The 27,165-nt window shown below is 38.3% G+C and overlaps 1 protein-coding gene across 1 annotated transcript; it reads left to right on the top strand.

Annotated features, from left to right (window-relative positions):
- Positions 1-19,583: 19,583 nt before the first annotated feature.
- Positions 19,584-27,165, top strand: atp5mc1 (ATP synthase membrane subunit c locus 1). The gene is made up of 5 exons (XM_042504598.1): positions 19,584-19,683; positions 21,669-21,716; positions 22,526-22,606; positions 24,119-24,297; positions 26,731-27,165. Exons 2-5 carry the CDS (start codon positions 21,678-21,680, stop codon positions 26,843-26,845), a joined length of 414 nt encoding a protein of 137 aa, XP_042360532.1. The 5' UTR covers positions 19,584-19,683; positions 21,669-21,677; the 3' UTR covers positions 26,846-27,165.

The following is a 27,165-nucleotide window of genomic DNA, read 5'->3' as shown; positions in this document are numbered from 1 at the left end:
CAGGGGGAAACAGCTAGCCTGGTGTTCCAAACTCTTGTTTGTTTAATCCACACACTATCAGAAGTGTAAGAAATTTAAAGTGAAATACATTATATATTTCCATCAGACAGCCCTCAGGGAAGTCATTATCGGCTTCAATTCCCCATATGCTTTTCTCAAAGTCACCAGACTCCACTGACAAATACAATCATTTTGACTTGCTATGTCATCACTTACTGTAAAATAATCCTGATATGTGACTGACCACAAGCACAATTTTAAGCCCAATTACTTGAAAGTTCAAAATAATGTGATTCTATGTTTTCAATTTACTGACATTTGCTCCAGTATCAATCTGGTCATGAAGGGATCCCCTGTTAAATCATGCAGGCATAATAATCCACAGAGAACAGAGGCAGGCTTTGTCTTGCTGCTAACACCACACCCAGGGCCACAGATATACTGTACACAACCTGGCCAGGTTTCACAATACAGACAATGCAAACAAAAAAAGTTCACAGTTTGTTGAAAGCAGAAATTATTTTCAGTTACCTGAATATATCTGTATCCAACTAGTTCATGTTTCTACATATGAAGGGTTCCAATTTTTTTTTTTCGTAATGACTGCAGTGACATCAATAATTCATTTATGATCATATTCAGGTTATGGTGTTTACAGGAGCAACATCTTGTTCAGGTTTTGTCCACTCTGTCTAATGACAAAGTTAAGTGACATTACATGCATTCCCTGTTCCAGAGAAAGAGACATGATGTTGCCAGGGCATGTGAAGGAATAAATTGTACATATGTCACTTTTAGATATCAAACTAATTATTAAAGAGTCTCTACTGTTCAAATCTGTCTGCATTTACTATTAAATGAATTAATATATAAACAAGTGCAAATAAAGCAAAGGAAATGTCCATTTTCATGACACCACGATTCTTTAAAACTGGGATTGGCAGTTTTATTTTTGCGTCTTCTGGCAAAGATCCCATGATAAGCTTTTATAATACTGTAATTTAAGTGAACTGAGAAAAAAAAAGCTAGACTTGTGCTCCTCCTCTTTGCGCTGTTTTCAGGCTTTAGAAAAGCTAGTTTGTGATGGGAGACTGGCCAATCACAGGTCACGTCAGGGGGAGGATGTTCCTATTGGCTGTTGCACAAATGCAGAGCGTGCACGTTCCTTCTGTGAAGGTCTGATTCAGTGGTTAATAATCCTGCATAGAAGGTTACTATTCCAGCATTGGCATTATCTGCACTACAAAGCAACTTAAAAAATCAACAACGCATCAAAAAGATTCTAAAAAAAGTCTGACAATAAATACATTTAAAAAAACATGTCAGCACTGGCAAAGTGCTTCAGAAATTGGGAGAAAACGTTGATAGTTGGGTTAGGGTTAGTGTTTGTCAGTGTTTTTGGTGTAAATGCATAAAGTCAAAGGGCACCTTTCACATGCGCATGAAACACCACTGGACAGCATCAGCTGATAACTTAGGTAGTCAGAACCGGGGCGCAGTGTTAATATACACCAACGGATGGCCGGATTGCTCCTGCAGCATGGACACACTGCCGGTAACAATGTAATGTAATGGCAAAAGACACAAAAATCCACTGACAAAGTTCTGTTTTCTGTAAATTAAATACACTGATGAAAATTAATGTTTCTAATCTTTTTTCTGTTTCTATTCACTTAAATATATGATATTGTACTGTTATAATATACATCAATCAAAATGTAGTTACAGATACAGAATGAAACGTACCTTTAAATGTCACTTTTAACAAATCTGCCATGTTGCCTCAGCAGAATAAAATATCCTCTGTGACCTGATTCATGTCTGTGTGATACCACTGATTAACTACTGTAGTTCTCTGCGGTCAGATGGGGTTTTACAGTCAAAACAAAAACTGTCCACTAAAGCAATAAACAGATTACAAGATTGAAATTGGTGTGTGTGTGTGTGTGTGTGTGTATGAGAAGAGATTGAGAAATTAATTTGAATCGCAACGATTACATGCAAATCTATATAGTATGTCTTGTGTTTTAAACTGCATGTGTGAATTAGTGTTCAGTGTTTGCTCATGCCTTGTAGTTGTTATTTGGTTTAATAGCCCTCACATAGTGTAGCAGCGCTCGTCTCGTTAATGCTGCAAAGGCTATAAAAGGTTTTGGACAGAAAAGTCAATCAATCTGTGGGCTCATGATTCCTATAAAAGACCTGAGCTGTGTGCATGCTGCTGCTTGAAGTGTAACACCAAGTTTTCTTTGTTGCTTTTAACCAGATCTGATGCCTTAAATCTGATCTGATCCACAACCGTCCTGTGAATTCTCATACACTGTGCAACATTTGACAGTTAAGGACCCCACAAATGACATACTGTACTTAACAGAGATTTAGGTCCTTAACCTGAGTGTGCATAGGTTAGGTTTAGTAAAAGAATAACGGTGACGACTGACCGTAAAATCACTCACTTGGTGTGGATTTCACACAGTTGTGAATGCTGGTCTCCTGTGGGAAAGTCCTGTGTTTGTTTGACCCATCCACCATGCCTACGTCCCTCTTTACTCTCGTCAGTGCATTAGTTACATTATCACAGCCTACCCAATTACATTGTTTACATGCAAATTATATTGCATTGCTTTTTGTAGGTATACATGTTATATCAGTGGTTCTCAAACTTTTTTTTTCTGTAATGTACCCCCTTTGAAATATATTTTCATCCAAGTAGGATGAAGGTATTTTGTTGGTTCTGGTTTTGCCTTTTTTGTCACTTTTCTATCTGTTTTTTCAGCAGCATTACTGCTACGCTTCAACCACGACTATATTGTTTGTATCTTGGTGGTGGCAAGTGATTGATTGACAGGTGATGGTATTTGACAGGTTGGGTCAAATAATAATCCTGGTTTGGGGAGAGTCAGGGTTTTTTTTAAGGATATTGAAATTGAATATTGACCATAAAATTCAGTTTATGAACAAATTTTATATTTGTTCATATATAAATATAATTATTTTTTCATAAACTGGACAAAGATTCATATTTATATATGAACAAATATAAATCTATAAACTTTTTATAATATGAATATTTTTTAGGAGTTATGCATGACTGCTATTTTTTAAATACATTTTTTAAAATCTCACATGACCCCTGGAGTACCTCCATGTATCCCCAGGGGTACGTGTACCCCATTTGAGAAACAGTGTATTAAACAGTCAACATGTTCTCATCCCAAATCAGCACATTCTACAGCATTGCAGAGGACTTCCACATCTAAATATTACATTTTCAGTATCCTTCTGCTTCGGGATGCAAACAAATGCACATGGTGGGATTACGCTGTACAAGGTTGTGTTGAGGGAACAAAAGTACATGGCAACCAAGTAAAGGACGTCTTGTGATGAGGATGTGTAGCTGTGGTTCAGAGCAAGCACACTAGAAACCTCTGCCAGCTGTCCCCGCTACTTCCCATTTAGCATGCCGCTAACTTGGATTGGGATAAAATTATTCTTCTAGACTTCCAAGTGTTATCAGACTGAATGGATCAAAACCTGAAGGTGAAAAAAATCATTTTTCTTGGATTTTGATGCTTAAAAAATGTATGCGTTGATTTAATGATGTGGCTTTCACCACATAAATCACATGATAGTCGTTTGGCTCCTCCAAAAGCTGGCTTCAGAGATCAAACATCACATCTTATAGCTCAAAGCAGTAGAAAACCTTGTTGATCGGTAGTGCATGTTGTAATGTTTATTTGATTTCCAACAGAGGGTCTATTGTGAAATTATTTGTCATTGCAATAATGATGCATTAGAAAGATTTTGTTTCTCTTACACTGGAAGATAAAAACACTCTTTTAGTAAGATCAAGTCCAAACCAAATAACACAACACTACAATTTTCTAACATATCAAATGTTTTACTGCGCTCCTCACCAGATGTGGATTGGATATACCGAGCCTTTACCTTCTTTTATAGTCAGACCACAAAAATTGCAAGAGAACGCTGATGCACGTTTCAAAGACGGGCCTTGAACTTTAATGGCAGTAAAAGTTGGAGAACGAACAAATAAGAATATGAACAATAAAACTGTGTGTTCATTGTGAAGGTTTTTACAATGCATCAGTTATGCTTCATTGACAAATCAATAGGAGGTTTATAGATTCAAAACAAAGCTGTAACTGAAGCATATGATCTCCGCCGATGTTTTGTGAGGTAATCCATTTCCTTTAGCGGAATGAATTCCAGATAGTTGTAATGTTGTGAATATATTTCTGAAAATATGCCAGTGAGCCCCGGAGTGTTTGAGAGATGAAACAACAGCAAAGTCCTGTCCTCTCTGCTGATTCCAGGCCGGCAAGTGTGCCTTTAAAGCCCAGACACTCTGTGCAGATTTCCAGCTCACCTGGACAGGTGTTCACCACAACAGCCATACTTGTGCAGGCTGAAACCAGGAGCATCTTGACAAATGCTGTGTGTAATAATGTAGGACATGAACAGAAGGGTTAATTACAGGTGAGTGTGTCTGAAGAGAGATTAGCACGGCGGGACACACAGAGGGTACCGAGAGGATAATAATGTGGTATAATCATGTGAGGCTGTAAATAGAGGGGGGAGACAGAGTGGCCTGTCTGAGCAGCTCAGGTGGGATGTAGAGAGGTAAGTGGTGAATAAAGGGCTTTCATGTGACATTATTTACTGTCTGATGGCCATGTTGGAGGTCCTCAGCTCAAGCAGCTGGTTGTTCTAGTGTCCATCTTAACAGAGTTGAGCAGACATGGTTTTGTCTCTTTCTGACTGAGAACTAAATAATTTTACTGCTAAATGTCTTGTTTTTGAAGCAACTGTTTCCCACGAAAAAAAAAAACGTTCTCATTGTACATTTCTGTAAAGCACAGATATGTTACATTTGTGGATACATTGATACTTTATGTTTCCCAATAACATTGTAGTGAAGGTGTGTTAGGTTTAGGCACAAAACCCACTGGGTAATGAAAAAAAACATCTTTGGCAGGGACAGGTGTGTGGAAAACACTCAGGTTCACTGGGCAGGTTTCCATTAACCCTTAAACTGTGCAAACTGAAACTGTTAATACAAAAATATGCCTTATGGAAACATGTCAATTTGCTCAGTGTTTCCTCCATTCAGTTGCCACATTGTCATTGTCGCCACAGTGTGCTCAAGCTCTCCAAACTTTTCTTCACGTTTGATTTCCTGCTTTTTGGCTCTGCTTGGCTTTATGGACTTTGTTTCTTGTGTGCTTTCCCTGAACTGATTCTTCTGCCTTCTCTGACTGCCTCCATGTGTCCCCCCCGATCACTACTGTAAAGATTTAGATTTGAAAAACTCTAAACATTTAGTTACACACCAGATCAACAGTTTAACTATCACCAGCAGAAAAGAGAAGACGTGTGGCTGAGTTCCTGGGCGACAGAAAGCAAGAATGAGAGAGATTGTCTGTTTATGTTTATGCTGGTGAGCTTCTCAAACTCGATCCTGGACACAAAAATATGAAACCGACATGTCAGGATGTCCCACAAGAAATGAGGAACATCTGGCATGTTGTGGAGGTTTTTGTCCAGAGCTACAAAATAAAATGTGCTTTAAGGGTGTTAACCTCTTCATTCTCCTCTTCTAATTCCTCACTAACTGCTGGTTTAGGCAACAGAATCACATGGTTATTGTTAAGAAAAAGATCATGTTTTGTCTTATTTGGTTTTAGGGCCACAATCTCCACTGGAAAAGCAGGGATGAGTCAGTTAAAAAAAACAAATAAACAAAAAAATGTTTTCTGAACCACTTTCCCAAGAGGAGATGCAGTGATGTCAAAGTTTTAAAAACTAAACTGTCTTGGCAGGAAATGGGGTAGAAATGTAGTGATTTTTTAGTGTAAAAAGCAAACAAAAAAACCCCAAAGCATTCAGTCCTATGTCTTGGCAGAAAATACAATGATGTCTTATTAAATAAATAAAAATAAAATTGATACCTGTTTCAATATCTTGACAGAAATGCAATGATGTCTTAGTATTTTTTAAAGGTCTTTGTGCCTCTATCTTGGCAGGAAATGCAGCAATGTCCTATTTAAAAAAAAAAAAAAGAATAATAAATAAATAAAAACAGTATTCATGTCACTATCTTGGCAGAAAATGCAACAGTCTCTCAATAAGAGGCTAGGCTACTATCCCAGCAGGAAAAATCAAGATGTCTCAGTGGAAAAATTATCTTCAAAGAAAATGCATTAGTTAAATACATCTGATTTTCAGGCCACTATCTGGGCAGGAAAAGTAGCAATGTCTTGGGAAAAAACCAACCACTTTTCCAGTCTAAAATGCTGATCGGACACTTAAGACAGGATGCTACAAATTAAGCAGGCTTGCTGTTTTTGATCTCAAACAGTAGTCTGCAGCTGGGTAGGCAGATCACCTATGTCTCAATCAATCCACCATCCCCTTCACTTCCCAATGACAAAGCCTGCGCATATATCACATCAATAAAGAAATTGTTTTATGATACATATGAAATGTAACATGGTTTAAAGAAACGTTTAATGCCAATAATTACCTCTGGGCTGGCAGTGCAAGTGTGTCACACTTTATGCACTCATAACGTATGGACAGTTATCATTCTGTCCTCAGATCAGCAGACAGACGGATCTTCTGTCTCTGTAGGAGTGAGGGATGTGCCTCTTTTAACCAATGAGGAAACTCCTCAGCAGAGATAAGCCCCGCCCTCCCCTGGCAACATCCCCGAACAGATTCACTTCACACTGTATCCTAATATATCTGTACTGCCACCTGTTGTTTACTAGGCTGTACTGCACCCGGTCACCACTGTGGATGACCTTTCATGATTTGAAAACACATCCACTTACGTCTTTCAAAATTCACCAAGTCAGCATTTTCTCACTTAAACTCACCACCAAATATGTTGTACACATTAATTTACTATTTGAAAAACAGTTACACTAACACAAACTCTGAATATTACTTTAAGTGTCGCTTTTAGAATTTGTTTTGGTTCTCTGCTATGTATTGTGTAGAATATAGGTTACCCAGTAAAATATTTTAGAAACTTTGGATCTTCAAACATATCGAGAACCGCCACATCACTTTGCCAACGTGTTTTGGTAAAAGGGACAGTGATGCTTTCTTGTTTTTCATATGGTTAAATCTACTGATCAAATCAGTCACTCATTTATCAAATCAGTGATGTAACTTGTGGTTATTTATTAAAAAAGGCTGGCTTGCTTTTCTGCCATGATTATTCTCTTGCTGCCTGTTTCTTTGGGTATTCATATTGTCTCTAATGGACATGCATGTAACAGTTATGGGTAATTCTGAACTCTTGCCGCTGACATAGACTAACTGCATCATCATCTTTTAAGTGACAAGAAATACAGAAAACATCTGAAATGTCACAGAGTGGCACACAATAGCAATAACATTGCACTAACATGTGTACATTTGTAAAGAGCCCAAGTTGAAACACCTTATTTGTCCCATTTTACCTGATCTCCCACATAACCTGACTTCACCCTAACATTACATTGCTGAACATTATTCATGCATAAACAAAGAATACATTAAAGCTGATCTGAAGTCACTTGTGCAATGCTACCACTGTTTACAGGTGTCTTGTTGGGAGCCAGTGTTTAGGTACAAGAATTGAACCTGAGGTGTGTGTATGTGTGTGTGTTTGTGTGTGAAATGTGAGTTACCAATAGTTAGTCAGCCGTCTGCTTTACTTCCACTTAAAACCTATTTTGGCGTCAGTTTTTTCTTGTGCTGAACAAGGTGTTTGACCCCTTGAAACCCAAGCAAATTGGTTTGATTTCTTTCAGAAACATGGAGAAAAAAGGCAATTACCAACATGGCAAGAAATTTTCCTAATATTTATAATCATTTTTAGGTAATTTTCTTGTTTATTTTTGTTTGTTTGTTTGTTTTACTTTTATTTATTTATTTATTCACTTATTTATTTTCAGGTATTTCTGTTAAAGGTTTCTTTTTGGGATAAAGATTGCGTGAGGGATTTTTCTACAGACTGGCATAAGTCACCACTTCATTATTCTGCACAGAGGAAATGTGAACATCGTGTTCAGGTTGTCCTGGCTTATCAAACTGTGAACGAGCTGTTGGTCAGAGGACTGATCTCAGTGATTGAGTGTACTGTTTCCCAAATACTGTTGTCACAGTGCAGCTTCAGTTTAAGTCAGAAATAAACACTGTGGTGTTTTGGTGCTAATTACTGCAGCAATGAAGGTCAAATGAAGCAAGAAGAGAATTTTATTGGAAGTGTAGCTCGTGATAGAGACGGCTGCAAACCACGAAGCCACATGAAGGAACTGTAAACACTCACATCTCATATAAAACTCACACACAACCAACACATGTTTATTTTAACTAATAAAGCTGCACCAGTGAAGGAGTGAACTGCTTGATGAAAAGATTAGAAGGATTAATGAACAACAGGACTTGTGCTAAACGGTACAGTTTAATGCAAGAGTCTGTGAAGGGATGTTGGCTCTTTCAAGCTTTAAGTTTCTACGAAACACTAAATTTCATCCACATCCACTGCGTTAGGGTAGAGGCAAAAATACCAAAGATGAATATCTCTGAAACTGCTTGGTTATAGGTCCCACAAGGATGGTGTGAATTATGCTCTTTTTGTGGTTTGGAAGAATTGACTATTGAATTTACAATAATACTGACTTGATTTGGTGTGCAAATTATTTATGAAATAAAATTTGTATGATTAACCCTTTGAAACCTGAGCAAATTGCTGTGGTTTCTTCCAATAAGGCAATGAACAACTAAACAGACAGTTCTAACAAGAAAATTACCTTAAAAGAATAATAATGATAATATTGATAATAATTCATTTATCTATCTATCTATCTATCTATCTATCTATCTATCTATCTATCTATCTATCTATCTATCTATCTATCTATCTATCTACCAATCTAATGTGTATATATGTGTGTGTGTGTGTGTGTGTGTGTGTGTGTGTGTGTATATATAACATATATCCTGTAAAATATTTTAAATGTATAATTCTGATAATAATTTCTGGACATTTCCTTCCCTCCTTTCTTTATTTTTTTTAAAGTCTAATATTTTCCTTTCTCGCTCTCTCCCTCAGAGAATTAAACATTTTGACTCAGGTTTCTAAGTTTTAAATACTTATGAAAGGTGTCAATCCATGTTTCAAAAAGGTTAATATTTGAATAGAATGGTGAACATGTACAATGATGTGATGCTTTGATAAAACTGATGTATTTTTTAATTTTAGAGGTTTTCATTTTGCATGTGTTGTGCATTGTTTGCTTTAAATTAGTGAATGCAGCATTTTGTGTTTAGAATACCCCCAAAACTAGCAAAAACCACCCAAAATCCTGTAAATACTTTAATTTCAGGCCTAACCCTGCCACCAGTCTTAGACATTACTTCAAATTTGCTGTCCGAAAAAAGGGCATGTTGTGGTTAAAGTGGCATGCACACTTTTACAATCTTCCCTTTTGCATATATTTTCCTAATGTTTTACATTTAACTTTCACATTCCCTTGACAGTAAATTGCACATTAAGGCCTACTTGGCATGAAAACATTCTAATTCTGATTTTGAAATAACGTTTTACATTTTCATATGTTGTACTCATCTGTATGTATATATATATATATATATATATATATATATATATATATATATATATATATATACACCATATATAAACCAGGAGTAAAACCTTTGAGATAGCCACTTTAATTAATGACTCAAACAGTTAATACATGATCAAAATTGTTTTTGAATATTTTAATAGTTATCCAGAGAAACAAGGGCATGGTTTCTGAAATACTTGACATCAGGAGGTCACTTGGAATTTTTTTCATTTTGTGATTTACAACCAGTTGAGTCACCCCCTGTTGGCCATTAGGAGGGAAAAAAATCAGGTTTAAAGAGCTTCTGCATTGCCTTGTCTTTTCAGACCTGCAGAAAAAACCCTTAGGAGGCTAGCCCCCAAACACCCAGCAAAGTTTAATCTTGGTGTCTAAAAACCTGTATGCAAATGAAATTCCAAAAGCTTATGAACTCTGGGATATCTCAATTCCAGGTAAAGAAAACTAAAATTATAGGTCGGTGAAGCCCCACTGCACAAAAAACCTGCCAACATCTGGCTTTTTAAAAAAAAATTTCAATGAGTCTGCAGTAATTACAGGTATTTATCAGCTCCAGCTCCAATCAGCATTAATGGAAACACAGCACCTGGGTGAGCGCACAAATTTCAGCCCCCTTACCAGTGAGATGCAATGAAATGCCACCAAGCTGCGCTTAAACATCGATCCAAATCAGTCTGTGCTGATTTTGAAATGGAGACTGAATAAGTAGGAGCATCACATTCTCATCCCATCTCGTCACATGGTGCCACTCTGTCAGTGACCTTCTGCGTCTATTTATGATGTTTAAAGTATACTTCTGCATCAGCTGTTTACGCTCCAGGATGCTGTTACAGTGATGTCTTCAAATGCACATGGTGGGATGAAGCAGCACAGTCCTTATGTTTACACAGCAGCACATGGCAACAATTGCGGACCATCATGATGGTTGGGATTAGGCAACAAAGTCACGGATGGTTAAGTTTAGGCAACAGGGACAAATGGTAAGCAAACTCCAGACTTCCGATCAAAAGTCGGTTGTTGTGGGCCCTTCTACCTCCCCACCTACCTGCCCTGTAAGCACACTCACACATCTTCTATTACATGGTTACCAGCAGTGTTATTACCTGACGCTGTCCTTCAGAGTTTCATGTGCCATTAGTTCCATCAGGCTGCATTTTCAAGTCACACTCTAACGCCAAAAGTACTGACAGAGCGGACATATTTGACAAGTTTGGAATGCAACAAAAGAAGAAATGAACCTGAAAATTGGAAAACAAACAAACAAAAAAACCCAACCAGAACAAAAAGACACTTAAAAGACATGCCCCAACAACATAAAACATACAATAAAAAAAATGCATTTAATGTAAAACGTATTAAATAGGTTTCAGTGATACAAATTTGAGAAGATATAATTTAAAACAGAGAAGTAATGCTATTGAACCATATTATTTGTTGCAAAATACAAGTTGCTTTTAATGTTGGTGATGTAAGAAAGTAAAGCTCTTCTGATTAATTGTATATCTGGATGACAGAATGCGAATGAATACTGTATGAGTCTGGGGTCTCTCTTTAGTCTCAGACTCCAACCACAATTAAACTAATGTCTCCCCTCCACCTCCCCACCTCCCCACCCCACTACAGCTTCCTCATAAACTGAGCCGGAGAGAACTCAATACCAAACCACCCGGCCCGTATCATTCACATGGCGCTCTGTGTGTGTGTGTGTGTGTGTGTGTGTGTGTGTGTGTGTGTGTGTGTGTGTGTGTGTGTGTGTGTCTCTTTCTTTGCTCTGGTAGAGTAGTAAAAGTAGGTGTGCACCACACAAAGCAGTAATGTGTATGTGTGTGTGTGTGTGTGTTCCGCTCTTTCTTCACTGTGGTAGGGTAGTAAAAGTAGGTGTGCACCACACAAAGCAGTAAAGAGATTGCTTGTAAAACTCCCTCACAGCCACCACACACATACACACACACACACACACCTCTCTCACACACACACACACACACACACACACACACATACAGAGGATGTGTAATAAGCACCACATGAACACACACATTCATGTGCACACAGACACAAATGCTAACCCTGGCAATGTTAATGCACTGACACAGAAATACATACAAATGACAAAACCTTGATCCCTTTTTGTTTATTTATTTATTTATTTGTACTAACCAAAAAAATAGCAATTGTATTAAAAATTAAAAATGGGCCAGCTCATCTTCTACTCTTTAACCCTTTGAAAACCGAGCAAATTGGCGACAAGCAACTTTAAATAGAAGTCGCCCAAAATTTTGTAAGAACTTAGTAAGCCGTTACCAGAAAATGATGTGAAAATAGGCACCGATTTATTTATTTTTTTCAATAAATGAGCAGAGATTTTTTTAAAAAAAAAAGAAAATAAGCCAAACAAAATTTGAAAGAAATCAATTAAAATTTTAAGAAAATTCACATTTTAAAAAAAGAAGAAAATTACCTTAAACGTGTTTTCCCCATAACATAGTTTTACATATATAGTATGAAGAATTATAAATCTAGTTTTTTTGTATTTTTCCCTGTTTCTTGATACTTGAGGGTCTAATGCTTACATTAACAAATGAAAGTGAAATGTCATTTCCTGGATACCCCATAGCTCACTTGGTAGAGCGCAATACCCATGATTCGATTCCAACTCCTTGCTGCAACGCTCCTCTCTCTCTCCCTTCTCTCCTATTTGTATTATCAGAGAGAGGCTTAAAGGCTTAAAAACACAATCTTCCAATAAAGAAATGTCATATTTCCATCATTTTATCCACATGGCTTCCATTGTTTGAGCTTTGACTAGAACTTCTCCTAATATCTGTATTACAGTAGTGTATGGAAACAAACACTGATTCCCATTTTATTTTCCAACATGCCTATGTAAAGATGTCATGTGTCAAAAAAAAAAGAAAAAAAAAACAGTACTGTCTGATATTCCTCAAAGTGGGTACCAACAAAAGTTTGGCTTTGGAGTGATTAATGTTGAAACAACAGTCATAGAGAAATACGTTCAATGGAGATGATCTCATGGTGGGCACAAAATGTGTTAGAATAATGTTCCAGCAACATGAAAACAATGCCAATGAAAAGTCACAAATAAACGTACCGTCTTTGCATAGCTAAGTCCATAAAGTCACATATGTTGACTTTTGGCTCCACAAGGGACACAAACAGCGATCTAAATGAAAGTCCATGTTTGTTTGATTAATCCAACACCCCTATCAGATTGTTTTACTTATTATATTGTGTCAACAACAGATGTTTCTCACTCTCTATGTTAGACATTGTTTTTCAGCACATAATTTTAACATTTTGAACCCACCACCACTGTGTTGTTCGGAGGTCGTGTCTATTTCACGTATTTCTGTGAGACCGGGCCGATGGGAAAGGTGAATATTGGGATCAGTATTGAATTTTTAACATGATATACAGCCTTAGGCAAAGTGCATGTGTGAAAGTAATAACATTAATGTTGGCTGTGTTCCATAGATGTTCCACTGAGCCATGCAGGGAGCCAGCAAGCATCACACCACTGGATTGTCTCACTGGGACTGTAATGTGCTGTCTACAAAACAAAAACTTATTCCATCAGAGTAATTTGAAATGCGTCCATCACAGACCAGAGCCTGATTAATAACTCAATACGCCCTGAACCATTACATCACAACAGCAGCCGGTCTTTTTCTGTCATGCTCAGAGCAGCTGTATCACTGAACTGAATCACACACAGTTATGGATGATTGCATGAAATGAACTGCAATGATGTGACGAAAACAATTTCCACAGTTTCATTTAATTATGCATCCTGTGACTGTGACATTTTTCATTAAGATTATAGCAATCAAGAAATTCTACTTAAATGTCAATTTCTCATTCACAGACTTTGTGTGAGCTCAGATACATTCGATTAACCCTTTAAAACCTAAGAAAATTGTCTTGATTTCTGTCAAAAACATGGGGAAAAGGCAGCGAGCAAGTGACCCAAAATTTGCAAGAAATTTGTACAGTGAAAAACAATTACCTGAAAATCGATTAAAAAAATAAATAAACAAATCAATAAATAAATGAAAGGAAATAAAAAAAGGTAAACAAGACATAGAAAAAGTACTTAAAAACTAACAATTCCATGACTTAAAATAATAAAAAAAAGTTACATTTAAAATTATAATATAGTTTTTTCCTAGCTTTTTTTCTTTTCTCCCTAAAAGTTTTCCCCAATGTTTTTTTTTAAAGAATTATTTATATATTTTTAAATCTTCTACTTTCTTGCAAATTTTGGAACATTTCTTGCCAAGCTGCTCTTTCCCCTTTTTTTCCATGTTTTTGAAAGAAATCGCACCAATTTGCCTGCAATTCAAAGGTTTAATATCTTCAGAGTCCAAGTTTCCGGGCTGATAATTAGACTATTTGGGTGTGTCTTATTAGCACAGTTTATAAGACACTGATATTCTGTGTCACAGCCTCTGGTGACATCAGAGGCCGACAGCTTCCCAACAAAGAGTTTATTAGAACACACACACACACACACACACACACACACACACACACACACACGAAAAAGGACACACGTGAATGCAGAAAAGGCACAGTGAACTTGTCATAGTTCATATAATGATAATGGAATTGAAACAGACACGTTTAAGTTGGCAAAAGGAAAAGTACAGTAGAAACACAACGCAAAGCAAAAAGTCAAGTCAAGTAAAGTCAAGTTTATGTATAAAGCCCATTATTGCAAAATATGGTTTGCCTCAGAGAGCTTTACAGCATACAACATCCCTCTGCCCTTAGACCCTCACATCGCCTCAGGAAAAACTCCCCAAAAAGAACCCCTGCTGCAATAAGTTACCTCACTTGTTACTGTGTTTACTTATTATTTGACATAAAAAACAAACTGTATGGCTTTGCTAACAGAAACAGGAGAGGATATCTGAAAGAATAGTTTGACATTTTGTGTAATAAGTGTAAAAAACATGCTGTGGTTTTACTGGGAGATGTGCCGGACAGAAGGCGTAGTTTTTTACTGGAGTCCCTGCTGGTTGTCTGGCAACCTCATGCCAACAGCAAGACTGTAGGAGGGGAGTTATTCAGGCCGGTTGCCTTATTTCCTAAAATGTCAAACTATTTTTCAGAAAGGGGAAATATTGCGGCCAGGGTTAAATCATCTAATTTAATATGTTTACTTTATTAAGATTTACCCACAACCTGTTCTCATTCCCAGGTTATCAACTCTTTGTAATGCATATGTAATAGCATCTCATAGTGATGCATAGGGCATCCTTTTGTTTGTGTGTGTGTGTGTGTGTGTGTGTGTGTGTTTACAGATTTACACAGTGCGAAAACACAATACATGCCTATTATTTTGTGAAAATTAAAGACATTTTACACACCATCTTGTCACAGTGACAAGATGGACAAGACAAGTAGGACGGGACTGAACAGAAAAGACAGGAGAGGACCAAAGAGACAAGACAGAGGCAGACATTGTGATGTCTTGTAGCTTTGTTACCAAAAAGAAAGAAGTGATGTGAGACATATATGAGGGGCCATTTTTGGAAACAAAGAGGAATCACTGATAAAGGAATCGCAAAAAGGGGGACCAGTTGCTCTCACAGGATGTGATGTTATTTTTTAAAGATGCACAGGGCATCTTTCAGCGTATCTTTGTGGCGCACTGCTGAAATACACTGTTAGACATGGTTTAAGGAACAAAACTACTTGGTTAGGTTTAGAAAAAAGATTATCTTTGGGGTTAAAATAATTATTTAGTGTTAACAGTGCATTACATTGTGATATCATGACACGACTACCAAACCTAAATAGCCCAAAAGTCAATGAGCGTCTGTGATTTTAATGGCAGTGGGAAAGAGCTGATCAGCCATTTGTCCCTCTTCAAACATGTTGAAACATGTCGGTCATTGATGCGCTTCTACCTGAAGTCACAGGCTGCAGTCTCTTCTAGCAAGGTTCAATATGACATCTAAACACCCGCTTGGAGGTAGATCAGAATCTCATTACCCAGCATGCCTGTTAATAGAAACAATGAAACAAATGAACATACAGTGTGTGCAACTTTGGTGAACTGGAAACCTGCCTTTTACCCATTGCATTCTGGGATAGGCTCCCAAACCCCGTCACCATAAACAGAGGAAGAAGTGCTATAGATCTCTCTCAAACACACACCCTGCTATCAGTCTTGTAAAAACATTATTAATTGCAGTGTGGATGCAGCTATCCATCTCCCTGAGCAAGACCAGAGCGGCAGGATGAAGGGGGGTGTGTGTGTGTGTGTGTGTGTGTGTGTGTGTGTGTGTGTGTGTGGGCACGCTAACCAGGCTCATCTGTCTCCAGTCTATTGATCCCACTGAGGTTGGTCATTATTACTAGGCTACTGTGAAGTGGAATGCTGAGGTGTGTGTGTGTGTGTGTGTGTGTACATGTCTGCTTCCCTTCTGCTTGCCAATAAATCCAGAGGCCACATTGGCACTCAGCACTAATGAAGATGGCAGTCTCTCTCAGTGTGTGTGTGTGTGTGTCTTGCCTGGATATGTCTGGATGGTAAAAGAAGAATTTTCTTGCTTGCTGACATACATTCAGTTTTGATTTATTATCGTATATTGACAGCACAGCCCTAAGATTCATACTGTAATTTGATGTGTGCACAACAAACCGCCATCATTTCAATTCCAGCATTCAAACAGGCAGCTAACCAACACTGAGATGCATTCAGACACAGCTGCTATTTTGCCCCAGTGGCAAACTGCAGCACCTTTGCCTTACGTTACTTCAAAAGTTACACTCACACTTACTCTGCACCACTCACTCTGTGCGTTGCTTTTTTTATTTATCTGTACGTTACTCCCCACATTACTTAAATTATTCTGTGCGTTACTCCATACATTACTCCACACCACTTAGCCCACTCCATGCACTATTTACTCTGTATGCTACATTACTCTGTAGGTTACTCTGTTGTACTTCATTCTGTATGTTACTCTTTACATTACTCCATATGTTACTTTATATGTTACTCTGTGCTGAGGTCACAAAACTACCTATTTTAACTAGTTACACTGATAATCCCATATGTATTTATTGATTTCAGCATCCTGGTCTGATAGGTTATCAATTTAACCAGTGATGTGCTGCAAGGTTAAAGGCTGTAAATAAAATACAGCATCTCCCAAATCATAGTTGACTTTGTTGCAGATGACACTGAAATTAGTAAAATGTACAAGAAAATTACCTGAAAATGGGATAAAACACACACACACACAAACAAATAACCTGAGAAATGTGCTCAAAAACTGTAATTTTTGTAACTTAATTTTAGATTAAATAATTATGATAATTATAAATATAGTTTTCCCAAGTTTTTTGTTTAAATTTCTCTATAATTTTCTAAATCTAATAATTTCTTGCAATTTGTGGAACTTTTCTTACAAAGCTGCACATTGCCTTTTTTTCTTGTGTTTTTGAAAGACACAGCACCAATTTGCTCAGGTTTCAAAGTTTTAAATACTTGCAAAGGGATAGAAAACTGTTGTCGCCCCAGGTTTCAAAGGGTTAAATGAATTCAAATCTCTGTCCATGTTGTTGCATTGAACCCAAAGGCGGTGTATTTCTCCTGAAGTTCGACCTTTTGCTCAATCTTTCTCCATCCTGTTTTCTGTTTAAGTCTGTGACTGAGGCGAGAATCACCTTCAGCTCATGTGTAGGAGGACATCTGGTGGACGGCTGGAGGACAGTTTGAAGGCGACAGCTGAAGGCAGCATGGGGGCTAAAGTCAACGTCATTATGGAGAAACCTGTCAACTCAGCAAACTGGGCATTTGTGGAGTTCCTGCTTTTACCAAATTATCTACAGAAGCACAGAGATACATAAAAAGACAACTAATAATTAGCATTTGCAGTAGAGACATTTAATTTAATTTGCACTAATTTAATTATTTTCAGGTATACTCTCTACATTTTTATATGCCCCGCCACGTATCACCTGAGATGCCAAAGACCTTATGATATGTTTTTTGTCTTTGCACGTTTACCTTCATTAGATAGTAACAGTATGCAAGACCAACAGGAATGTAGGGGGGAGAGAGATTAACCCTTTTAAACCTAGGCGTAATGGCTTGATTTATTTCGAAAACATGGAAAGAGGACAATGAGCACCTTAAGAAAAAAGATCCAAAGACTAGAGAGAATAATAGTACTACAATAATAAGAGGAAAATACAACCCTGTAGAAATTATCTTTGTAAGTTGCTAAACTGTTTTCTTAATCACATTGTTGTGGCAATTTAATTGTTGGATTGAGTTGAGAGGCATCATTTCTTTCTGGTAATAAAACACTACATTCATGTCCCCTGTAGACTTTGTAAGGATGGGGAGGATGGCAGGCATATAAAATGCCTAAAAAGTAAGGTGCCTAAGAGTCAATGCAAGCAGGAGTCTTTAAACTATTGGGAGACAGCAACATCCATTATTTTATGATTCCACTCAAGTCACAATGTCAGCCCTCTTCACAGACGGACAGTGTACTTTCTATCTGTGTGACGAGCCAGATTCAAAGAAAAAAACATGAGCACATTTACAAAAATAGGAAAGCTTTTCTTTGCTTTATGTTTCCAGTTTTTGTTACACAGCGTCTATCTACAGAAATAAGGAACTCCTGCTCCTGTAGGTTATTTTGACATGAAACCAAATGTTTAAGTCGGCCTAGCCTAGAAAGGTAGTCTATACACATACTCCCACACAAAAAAAAACAAGAAGGTATATGTTATAGAAAATTATTATTTTATACGATTAAATGTCAATGGAAGCACGAACAGACTCCTTCACTGTCTCCAGTGTGTTAGTGCATGTGTTGTTCCAAAAGCTTCTCTGATCAGATTTGTGTAATAAATAAATAAATATCAAAATGAGGACCTCCCAAGAGGACAAGAATCTCTGAAACAATTTGGCATTGTCAGCAGGATACCAACAGAGACAGACACTGAGTAAGTAAATAAGGAACTCTTTTCTTGTCTTGCCTGTGTTTCACTTGTAGGGATTATAGAACAAGAGTTGTCTCTCACAAGAGAGTCGATTGTTCTAAACTGAATATGTAACAAGTAAAAGTGAATCAAAAAAGTGCTGTAAAGTGGGCTGTTAAAGAGGCAAAAGGAAATAGCAAAATAATATGGAATAACATCAATAAATTAAGACTGAAAAACAGTATCGTGGAATGGGAAATGAATTCAAAATACAAGGAGTCTTAACTACAGATCCTGGTAAAATTGCCTCCTCTTTCAACAATGACTTTATTGATTCAGTACAAAATCTAACATCTACATTTGGTATACCAGAATAAAAAACACACTGACTCCAGATCCCAACAAAACGGTTTTCAACATAGGTGAGGTCCCTCAGGAAAACATCTGTAAAGTCCTGTGCTCTCTGAAGACCTCTAAGGCGAAAGATGTTTTCCAGTGGGACTCACTTTTTTCTCGACTGTAGTATGCAATATGCCGTTTCGAACACAGCCATAATCTTTTTCTGGCATACTAAATAGTACGGTAGTATGGGTATTGGAACGCAGGGAGTATTTGCCTCTGGATTTATAACCATGGATCTAGTTTATAACAGTGAGGGGTATAAAAAGGTGGGACTTCCCATGGACCAACCAATAGGTACATAGGACACTGGATGTGCTTTAAAAGGTCGCTCATAGTAAATTCGTCATTCCCGGCAACATTGTCCAATCAAATTAATGAAAGTTCCTTTGGTCCCGCCCTTTTAAACCTCCGGGCCAGTGATGAACATTGTAGTTCAGAAACGCTGCATACAATAGGCTAGAGTGATGGACGTCACATGGTGACAAGCCAATTATGAATGAAGGAGGGTTCCCTCCGGCCAATGGGCGTTTAGGACGTATACGCTGAGCTTATAAATGACAAGGTGACAGTTTCTCTCATCCTACACTCATTGACTGCCGCTGTGCGCGAGAGCAGCTAATCCCGGACCCTCCGAAACCGTAACAAACCGGTAATACTTGCCTTTCATTGCTCCTACACTCCATATACATTCACTGTGGTTCGTGTTTTAAATGCATGTTCGTCTCAAATTAAATCATACCGTTTTAAGTCGTCGGGAAAGGTTTTTTAAGCTAGCTGTCATTGCTAACATTCGGTAGCTATCAAGCTAGGTCGGCCATTCAATGACTTGGTTCCTGGGAGTGACTGAAGAGGCGACTAGTATGTGTGCCCCTGGTTAACCTGTGCGACAGGTACAGGAGCAGTAGTCACACGGGGAGGGTGTTTCGGTCGCCCGCTGTGGTTGTCCTGCTGGAGCCAGCAGAGGCTCATACCCATAGCACAGCGCGGCCAGCAGCCCTGTCAGACAGAATGTAAAATGTCTGACGCTCTGGGCCTACCGTGCTCCGAGTCAGTCCGCTGCTACAAGGACATCCCTGACGGAGATCGTGGGTGTCATGTCACCCCTTGTCATTGCACTACAGCACAGTTAGGCTGTATTGTAGCAGAGGGTGCACTGGCCGTCTCTCCAGGCCCAATGTGACCGTCTGTGGCTCGTTTTTGACCTTCAAGTCTGCAGACTGGTTAGCTTAGCAACTTAGCTTAGCTCCGGCGCTTCCCCTCTGCTGCGAGGACGGTCAGGTTTTAACAGGTGACCCAGTCGTGCGAGCTAGCTTTCCATTTGGTTTTGTGAGATTTCAATTCGCATTGGAGTTTCTTTCAAAATATGTACCAAACTCAACATCATGCTAAACAGCTTCTAAGCAGAAATGCCCTCGAGGTTTCAGCTAATGGCGTCTCATTGTGGGAGTGTTAGAGCCATTCATCCTGCAGCATGTGTGGATATTTAGCGGTTTATCTAGAGTTGATCCTTGAAGTAGTCTATGCAATTGGATTAGCCTTCTGGATGAGCGTCAGGACCAATAGACAGGAATTGATCTCCTGTCAACTGGTTGCCAAACTTGACCTATGCATACTCTTAAGTATTTCTCGCTTTTACCAGGGTATTTATCGTGAAATTGTTTTATGTTATATGTTGGAGTTGTATGCATTGCGGACATACCTACATGTGTGTGTACTTTGACCCTGTGAACCTAGGGTAATGTGTCTTTACAGTAGAGCTGTCAAAGCTGCAGGTCAGTAAAGAACAAACTGGCACAGAGCTGCAACTTATTTTTATATTCACAGATACTTCAGACAATATGCAAAATACACTGGGAAGTTACAAACCTGAAATCCATTTGTCCTTGGGAAATGGATAGATTATTACTGACATCTTGCCGTCAAGATTAACCTCACTAAGAATTTTAAGTATCTAACATGTATTTTGGACAAGTATCTGTCCTATCAACTTGTGTCTTAAAGCTATTGGTGGCTTAATGGCTGTAGTGTTTACTTTAAAGTTTCCAGGTTTGTTCTCTGAAACAGGCTTTAAAACCTTAGCAACTTAGTTTAATTTCTGTCATGGGAAGATGGCAATGAGCAACTCAACAAGACATGGCCAAAAAATTAGTTTTTTAAAAAATGACAATCACCTGAAAATAAGCAAAAAAGGTGAAAAACAAACATGAAAATGACAGAAAAAGTACTTATGAAATAAATATTTATTCAACAAATTTTTCTGTAACACAATTTTAGATATAAAATTGTTTTATAAATAGAATTTTTAGGACATCTCCCCATATTTATTTGTTACATTTCTATTAATCCATCCAGGTTTTTAACTAATTTCTTGCAGTTTGTGGGATATGACTGCTCAGTTTGTCATTGCGTAATGTTCTCCATGTTTTTTTAAAAGAAATCAAACTAAGTTGCCCGGGGTTCAAAGAGTCAAAAAACTTGTGAAAGGTGTCAAAATGCAGCACAAGAAAACTTTCAGTTCAGGTTATAAAGGGTTAACAAGTGAACCTGAATCAGTGAATCTGCTACTTGGTCAACCAGAAGTGACTGTGCACGAGACCACTGACCACACATGTTAACAGTTTCTTCTCTCTCCAGCTTCCAGCCATGTATGCCTGCGCCAAGTTCATCACTTCTCCCGCTGTGGTACGTCAGCTTTCAGAAAATACTCATATGAGGTGTACAAGAAGTGATGGGAGCTTTTTGGATCCTTTTTTGTTTTCAAGGACACAGTAGATACAAATTCCAGCCATGTTTTGTCCATGCTCTTTATGACTGTTGCATGTTACATGTCAGCTGGCCCTGCAGCATGCAAGGCATGTCGGTCATGGGGGGTGTCATGCAGGACAGAGTTCCATATTTACATGGGACACTGTGTTCAGCAGGTCAAGCTGAACATCATATGTAGACATATTGACCTGCTGTGCTTAGAGCTAAAACTACCTGTATGGGACTTTGACACGTTGGGTATCTCATCATAGTCTTAATTGTATTGTACTGATTAAGTGCAAGTACAATTTGTTGTGTCCACTCATCATATTTACAGAATTCAGTGTGTAAATCTGTTACGGAGTGTTGTGTAAGTTTTTGCTTAAATTATAGTTAGACATTTTACTAGATTTCATTTGGTAAATTGTGAAAATGGAAAACAAAATTATATTTGTGCACCTCCTTATATAAAGTTTACATTGTAGCTGAGCCCTTTCCAAAAATGACACAATGGTTTAATGTAATGGTATAATTTCAGGTAATTAGTATGCAGTAAAAGGGAAACATTAATATTGTTAGTTTTTTTTTTTTTTCCTTTTAATTAGTTTTTTGTATGTTTTTTTTTTGTCTTTGCAATTGCAAAGTGAAAAATTGTTAAAAGATTTCAAACCTATTTTGGTTTTTGTTGTGTTTTGTGTGTGTGTGTGTGTGTGTGTGTGTGTGTGTGTGTGTGTGTGTGTTTGCAGCTGCGTGGGGGGTCCAGAGTCCTCGCCCGGCCAGTCTCAGTCTCCCTCTTCAACAGACCTGAAGCCACAGTGGAGCAGCAGGTCAGTTCTTTGAACTTAAGCGATCCTGCACCGCTGTTTGTTTGTAAATAGCTTTAGCCTTCTTGATGCTACATCTGACAAACACTGAGATATGCACAGGGATGTTGATCATTTCTGTCACACTGTATTGCTTATATCAGTGTTGACAATGTACATGAGCAACAATTTTCGGTGTTTAAAGAGGACCTACACCCATTTTCATACAATTCATACATTTTATTATTCCCATGGTGTAAGTCAGTCCAAAAATATTAGTAAACTGGAACTCTCCCACAATAAAAACCTAGAGTGCTAAAACTCAAATTTGTGATGTCTTAGGCTATAAAGTCTGGATCTGCTCAGTGAAATGGGAAAGATATTATGGATAGTGAGAGCAGCCAGGGGAAGGTTCTCAGTATATGGGTACATTTTCTGTTTTTAGTATTAATATTATACTGATAGTATTATCAGTATACTATAAATGTAAATGGTGGAACATCTGACTGAAGTATTATGGTTTCACATCAATCAGGGATAACTAGGCATGTAACATCTCTGGGCACATATCTAGTGGTTTATTAAAGATGACCAATTTTGCACATTTTCAGTTTCATACTCAGATTTAATGTTCCTCCTAGAACATATTTACATGGTTTACTGGTCCAGAAACACTTAATTTTCCTCATAGTGTCTGTGCTGAAACACCTGTACTCACCCTCTGTCTGAGACACTATTTTAGGACCTGTCTCTGTAAGCAGAAAGCCCAGCCTGCTGTGATTGGTCAGTGTTTTCTGGTCTTTTGTATCTCAGCGTCTCTGCACCCTCATTTTAGCTGGGTAAAGACTGTATGAAAGCATTTACTAGACATGTTTTGACAGGAATCTGATCCAAAGTCAGAAATCAACAACCAAGTTTACATGTTTTCCTGATGTTAGCATGTAGCTTTGTTAGCAGTGTTGGTAGCAGCATGCGTGGAGCAGTTGAAATAAATAAAAACAGAAAGTAGAAAGTTGAAAAGTTGAGTTGAAAGAAATCCAGCACACTATGACAAACTGTTGCCACAGTAGAAAAACGGGGTGTTCAGAACGGTAGCAACCTGCGGATGTTCTCACAGGGATTACTTTTACATATGTCATTATTTGAAACTTTTGCCACACTTAAATATCAACAGCTTTTATTGCAACACTATATGTAAGACACAGAGTAAGAAAAAGCATAAAAGGTCCCATTTAATGGTTTGTAGCATTAGAGTTTATCTGCCAGGTTACCTGTAAACTGTATTTGCTGATTAGGGGTATTAAGTTTTGCCAGCACACAGTTTTGGTATGTGCAGGCACCCCTCACATCTTGGTCGAAATATTACTGTAAATGTCTGTTGCACATGTGTACTATGGCTGACTTAAATGGCTTATATGGCTGAGTTAAATTAACATGAATTAAATGCTATGAACAACTCTAAAAATCAGCTTAGCTCTTGACTGATGCGATAGTGGCATGTGCTGTAGTTGTTTTCTCCTCTCCCTCCTCTCACAGGCCCTGTTGCCAGTCAGCCAGTCTGCAGTCCTGACCCGGTCCTTCCAGACCAGCGCTGTCTCCCGGGACGTCGACACTGCCGCCAAGTTCATTGGTGCTGGTGCTGCAACAGTGGGTGTGGCCGGCTCAGGAGCTGGAATCGGAACAGTGTTCGGCAGCCTCATCATTGGCTATGCCAGGTAAAGTTTCTACCCATCAGCCATTTGGATCATTATATCCAGTGTCTTAAAGTGTTGCTTAGAGTTTACATCAGTGACCATCCCTTTATGCCACTGTCATTTATGTTTTACAACAGTCCATTCAGAGGCAGCCCCTGACAAATTGTTTTTTAACGAAATGGACACAGACGTCAGCATGAAAGGCTTTCCAAACCTTTACCTGAGATGCCAAACATGTTTACACAGGACATCCTGCTTCCTGCAACACCTACAGCCACTAACACCCTGAATGCCCCCCTCAAACTATTCAGATAAGAACTGCTTTGTTTTTTGTCTCCTTTTGTGAGGCACACACTTTCTTTAATTTGGGGGGCCCTGTCTGCAGCCATGTTTTGATTTTCTATTTTTGGAGCTGTATAGTCTATTAGGTGTGCTTTTGGAATATGTATACGGTTCAGTTATTCATTGCACCACAATCTGGCAGTGTAAAGCGCACTGTGGTCACAGACGAGGCAGAACAGTGAAAGTAAGAGGGCACACAAGCTATATCAAGGCATCAGAACGCTCTGTGGAGGTCACTGCTCCAGTTAGCTGCAATAAAGTTTTTGGGTTTTTTTTCCAGGCTACTGATTGGTCAGTATTTTCTTCTTTCTTTGGCTTTATTTTTAACACATATATTTCCACTTGTTGATTTTATATGCTCTTGAAGGTGCCTCAATTGTAATGCATTTTCATTTGGACAGTTTTGTTGTTGTTTTTTTTGGGGGGTTTTTTTTAGGACAAATATCGATGCCTATGTGGACTAGGCCATGGACAGATGTCACATTTTAGAAATCCAGTAATTTCAAACAAATGAACATCTACAGTATGTGCCTAACTTCCAGTTGGATTAAATTAAAGGAATTGTAGGAATTGTTTGACATTGTGGGAAGCACACTTAATTGCTTCCTTGCAGTGAGTTGGGTGAGTAGATTGATATGCTCATATGTGCACCAAAGTGTAAAAACAACAGTTCTGTTTCACGGTGGGCTTTGCTGGGCTCTTTCTTGGCTGGGCCTAGTAACTTCTTGCCGTCTCAAAGTGCATTTTGTTACCTTTGGACTGAGCCAGGCTAGCTGTCTAGAGTGTTAATGCTAAGTTAAGCTAACAAGCTGCTGGCTCTAAATAACATATTCACTGTACAAATAGAGCTTTACATTCAATATGAAGGCGGTGTCGCCTTGTGCATTCCCCAAAATGTCAGAATCTTCCTATATCTTAAAACAAAATATTTTAGAGCGAATGCATTTTGGTAGAACTTCAGGCCACTTTGTTAACAAGTAGACACATTTTATTTCAATCAGTGTAGAAGTCATTTTGGACCTGATCCAAAAGCAGACCCAAATGGAAGGAACACAAAAAAGTGGCTAGGTGGTATGTAATATTTCATCCCTCCCTGAAAATTCACTGGGATGTGCAGTATATGACAGAGCTAACTCCCTCCCCACAAAGTGCTTCAGACTAATAAATAGAATAGAAGAATATAGAATATATCTTTATTGTCCACCAGGGTGGACATTTGTCTTCAGCCCATCAAACACAGAAGACAGAACAAAAGAGGAAAAAAAGTGAAAGTAAAATTCTCACAGCTATTTTTCTTATATACAATGAGTTTAAAACAAAGAGGAATGCCTGTATATGATGTGCCTGTATGCCTGGTATACTTTACTACCGTGACAGCGACTAACCCTTTGAAACCTGAGCAAACTGGCTAGATTTCTTTCAAAAACATAGGAGCAAGTTACAAGGCAAATTACCTGAAATTTAAAGCCCCCAAAAAAGAAAGTAGAAATAAATATGTGCATGAAATACTTTATTTATAACAATTATAATAAAAATATAGTTTTCTGGACATTTCCCCCTATTTCTTAAAATTATTTTTGACTGTTTAATAATTCCTCTCCCTCTTTCTCTTTTCAGAAAATAATTTCAGTTTTTTTCTACCTTTTTCTAATTTCTCGCAATTTGTGGGACACCTACCAAGTTGCTCACTGCTTTTTGAACACAAGTCAAATCATTTTGCTGAGATTTTTATAGGTTTAAATGCTTGTGATAGGCATCTGAATGCAGCATGAGAAAGCTAATGTCATTCCAGATTTTAAAGGGTTATTGCATTCACATGTAAATGGCTTTGTATTAATGTTATGAAGCTCTTTTTAAGCTTAGGACATGAGCCGCACCTATCCATTGAGGTGTTTTAGCTCATTTGGTCCTGATAATGCAGAGTGATGTCACTGGGGCTTTCAGTGTCTGCACAAAGATCTGTCTGACATTTTTGGGATCATTTTTAATGTCTGTTTCTTGTTGAAGAGCAGAAGCTTTGCGTCAACCCTTCAAGATTGTTTTGCTGCTGCCTGTCTTTGTTTCCAGTGGAATGAACATGTGCTGTGTATTTACCTCTGCCCCCTTCTACAGGAACCCCTCCCTGAAGCAGCAGCTCTTCTCCTACGCCATCCTGGGTTTCGCTCTGTCTGAGGCTATGGGTCTCTTCTGTCTGATGGTGGCGTTCCTCATCCTCTTCGCCATGTAAACCCGAAAAAAACACACCCACAGCTCCGGCTCCCTTCACTTCCCCCTTCTTCCCCGTCTCATTTCCTTCCTTTGCTCCCTTCTCCCTCCCTCCCTTCCATCCGGAGGGGGGTTTCCAGGATGGGAACTCTGAATGAGCTGATAGGCCATTCCAATCAGAAAAATATAAATGGAAAGAATATCTACATCTGAGGTTAATAAACCTCCAATCCTACATTTTTATGTTCCTGCGCTTATTTTTGTTTTTCAGGAGTTTTATGTAAGACCTCACTTCGGTTAAAATAATCTGTCCAAAATAAATGGTTGGGATAACTAAAAAAA

The sequence above is a fragment of the Plectropomus leopardus genome, chromosome 17, assembly GCF_008729295.1.
Source record: "Plectropomus leopardus isolate mb chromosome 17, YSFRI_Pleo_2.0, whole genome shotgun sequence".
In the NCBI taxonomy this organism is placed as follows: domain Eukaryota; kingdom Metazoa; phylum Chordata; class Actinopteri; order Perciformes; family Serranidae; genus Plectropomus; species Plectropomus leopardus.
The sequence above is the reverse complement of the archived record's forward strand: the minus strand, read 5'-3'. Positions and strand labels throughout refer to the sequence as shown.

Bases quoted from the DNA above. Each gene is read 5' to 3' on its own strand.
- atp5mc1 (XM_042504598.1), top strand. From the start codon at position 21,678: ATGTATGCCTGCGCCAAGTTCATCACTTCTCCCGCTGTG. The intron at 21,717-22,525 runs GTACGTCAGCTT...GTGTGTTTGCAG, and splicing joins TCATCACTTCTCCCGCTGTG to CTGCGTGGGGGGTCCAGAGT. The intron at 24,298-26,730 runs GTAAAGTTTCTA...CCCCTTCTACAG, and splicing joins CTCATCATTGGCTATGCCAG to GAACCCCTCCCTGAAGCAGC.